The 2202-nt window shown below is 33.5% G+C and overlaps 1 protein-coding gene across 1 annotated transcript; it reads left to right on the top strand.

Annotated features, from left to right (window-relative positions):
• The first annotated feature begins 635 nt into the window (after nt 1–635).
• On the top strand, nt 636–1475 carry LOC127076183 (small polypeptide DEVIL 22). Its single transcript, XM_051017766.1, has one exon. The coding sequence runs from the start codon at nt 719–721 to the stop codon at nt 893–895; it is 177 nt and encodes a 58-aa protein (XP_050873723.1). The 5' UTR covers nt 636–718; the 3' UTR covers nt 896–1475.
• The last annotated feature ends 727 nt before the right edge of the window (nt 1476–2202 follow it).

Raw genomic sequence — 2202 nt, 5'->3', positions numbered from 1 at the left:
GCAAGAAACTTTCTCTTTTTAACAATTTTTTTTTATTCAGTAAAATTTTATACAATCAGCCTCTTGTTTAATGTGTCTTGCTTTTACAGACTTCATGCTTGAGAAGACTATGTACATATTTAATAAATTGGATTGGATTCAAACTCTGACTAAACATAGCCAACGTCCGTTTATTCCGAAGCAAGACCGAGCTAGTTCAAATTTAATAAGCCGAGCAAACCAATATAGAGCCCGCGTATCTTAGTTCTGACTGATACACATTTTATACAATTTAGACTTAGACTTGCGACTCTAACCAGCACTGATAGAGTTATCGAATAGTGTACTCTGCGTGTAAATATTCATATGCATCCCGTTATATTAAAAATACTCATACATAAAGTCGTGAGATTCACGTGATTTTCACCTAATAAAAGAATGAGTGTTGTAAAAAAAAATTGAGTGAACATATTTTATCACTTCTCTTTAAAATATAACTTAAAATCACATTCATCTTATCTTCGTGATCTTCATTCAACGGTCAGGATTGTCATTCATGGAAATGCTGACCGCATAGAATATATTTTTGTGTTTGCTTGTGTCTATCTATATATATGTATTATAACTCACACGTTCTTCCTCAGGCTGTGTAGCAAGCCGTTTTTTAGGGGTTTCCTCTTTGATAAACAACAAAAGCTTTTGCTCCCATTATACTTTTTACTACACCATAGAAGCAGTCATGGCTGAGCTACAAAACTTGAAGCACAAGCAAGAACAAAAGGCTCATGCAAAGAAAAAAAGGAATGGGATTAGTAGCAAGTGTGCTTCTTTGGTTAAGGAGCAACGTGCTCGTCTCTACATCGTTCGCCGTTGCGCCACCATGCTTCTCTGTTGGTACATTCAAGGAGATGACTAGCAACAAACACTCTCCAACAAACCAATCCTTCGATTTCGCCTTCTTCTAGTCTTCTTCGTATTCGTATAGCATATAAATAACAACCAGAGAAGACTACTAGCAACACTCTCTGATACGTTCTCTTCGACCCTTTTCTTCGTATATCCTAAAGATCAGTCCTTTCAATCTATCTACCTAAAAGATGAAACCTTGAAGCTATTTACTATGCATAAACTGCTGGCTCATGTTGACTTATATGGACTCTTTCCATCATGTTTTTTTCTTCACTTTTTGACCTATTTGGATAAACTCAATGGGTTTTTTCATATGGAAAGAAGAGTTTTCTGATTTTTCTACATGGGCAGGCATGATCAATATATATGAAGCTGGCAAGGAACTCGTTAAATGAAAGTTTTTTCAGCTGATATGATGCTAGAATAATTGTAATTTTGGAATGTTAGTCCTTCACATAGGACACTACTACTTTTGGTATAACCACCTTTTTTGTATTACAAGGAATAAATAATCTCATATGTTGTATGTTATATAAGACTTATTGTAAAATCACACATTGTTATTGGATCAAACATTAAGATCTTTAGCTTACAATAAATCTGCAGAGTATCTGCACAAACTTAAGTTCTTTAGACTAATTGTTAAAGATTTTGAGATGAAGGTATTGATTTGACAACACAAATGTTTTGGCTATAGTTATTCCAAATTTCCATTATATGATATGCCTTGTAAAGGTAGACATGTATCTTGGTCCATGTTCTCTGTCATTGCAATTTTGCAACACAAGATCTCAGACATGACAGACAGCTAAGTGTGAGATGAGCTAGTGGTTGCATTCAAAATTAGAGTCATGTAGGTGTCATATTAAATTAGCTTTCAAGTCCCTATAATGTTTATTGAAAATTTTCAAAATGGTCCACATGAGCCATTTACTAAGAGGTTTGTGTTAAAGTGTCTCTCATTATAATTAGTTTTTTATTATTATGTCTGAAAAAGAAGAGTACGAGACAGATTTTATGTGACACAAAGATATTATTTAAATTGACTTTTTTTATTGAAGTGTGGTAAAACATGCGATGTTGTACAGATATAATGTTATATGCGATGTTATACGGACATAATGTTGTGCGGTTAAGAATCAAAGCGAGAATAAAGTAAACTTGACATAGATGAAAATGTTGTTTTGGATGTATGGTAAGATTAAATATTATTGTGAAAATGATACCGGAATAATAAAGTATAATCGGTTTCTTGATCGGTAAGAAACTCACAAGGGTAGAAAAAAGGAAGTAAGAAGAACACAATAAGTTGGT

Source organism: Lathyrus oleraceus, chromosome 4 (assembly GCF_024323335.1).
Source record: "Lathyrus oleraceus cultivar Zhongwan6 chromosome 4, CAAS_Psat_ZW6_1.0, whole genome shotgun sequence".
NCBI lineage: Eukaryota > Viridiplantae > Streptophyta > Magnoliopsida > Fabales > Fabaceae > Lathyrus > Lathyrus oleraceus.
This window is presented reverse-complemented; position numbering and strand designations above follow the sequence as displayed.

What these genes read in the sequence shown, in the direction of transcription:
- LOC127076183 (XM_051017766.1), top strand. Translation starts at nt 719, where the DNA reads ATGGCTGAGCTACAAAACTTGAAGCACAAGCAAGAACAAAAGGCTCAT.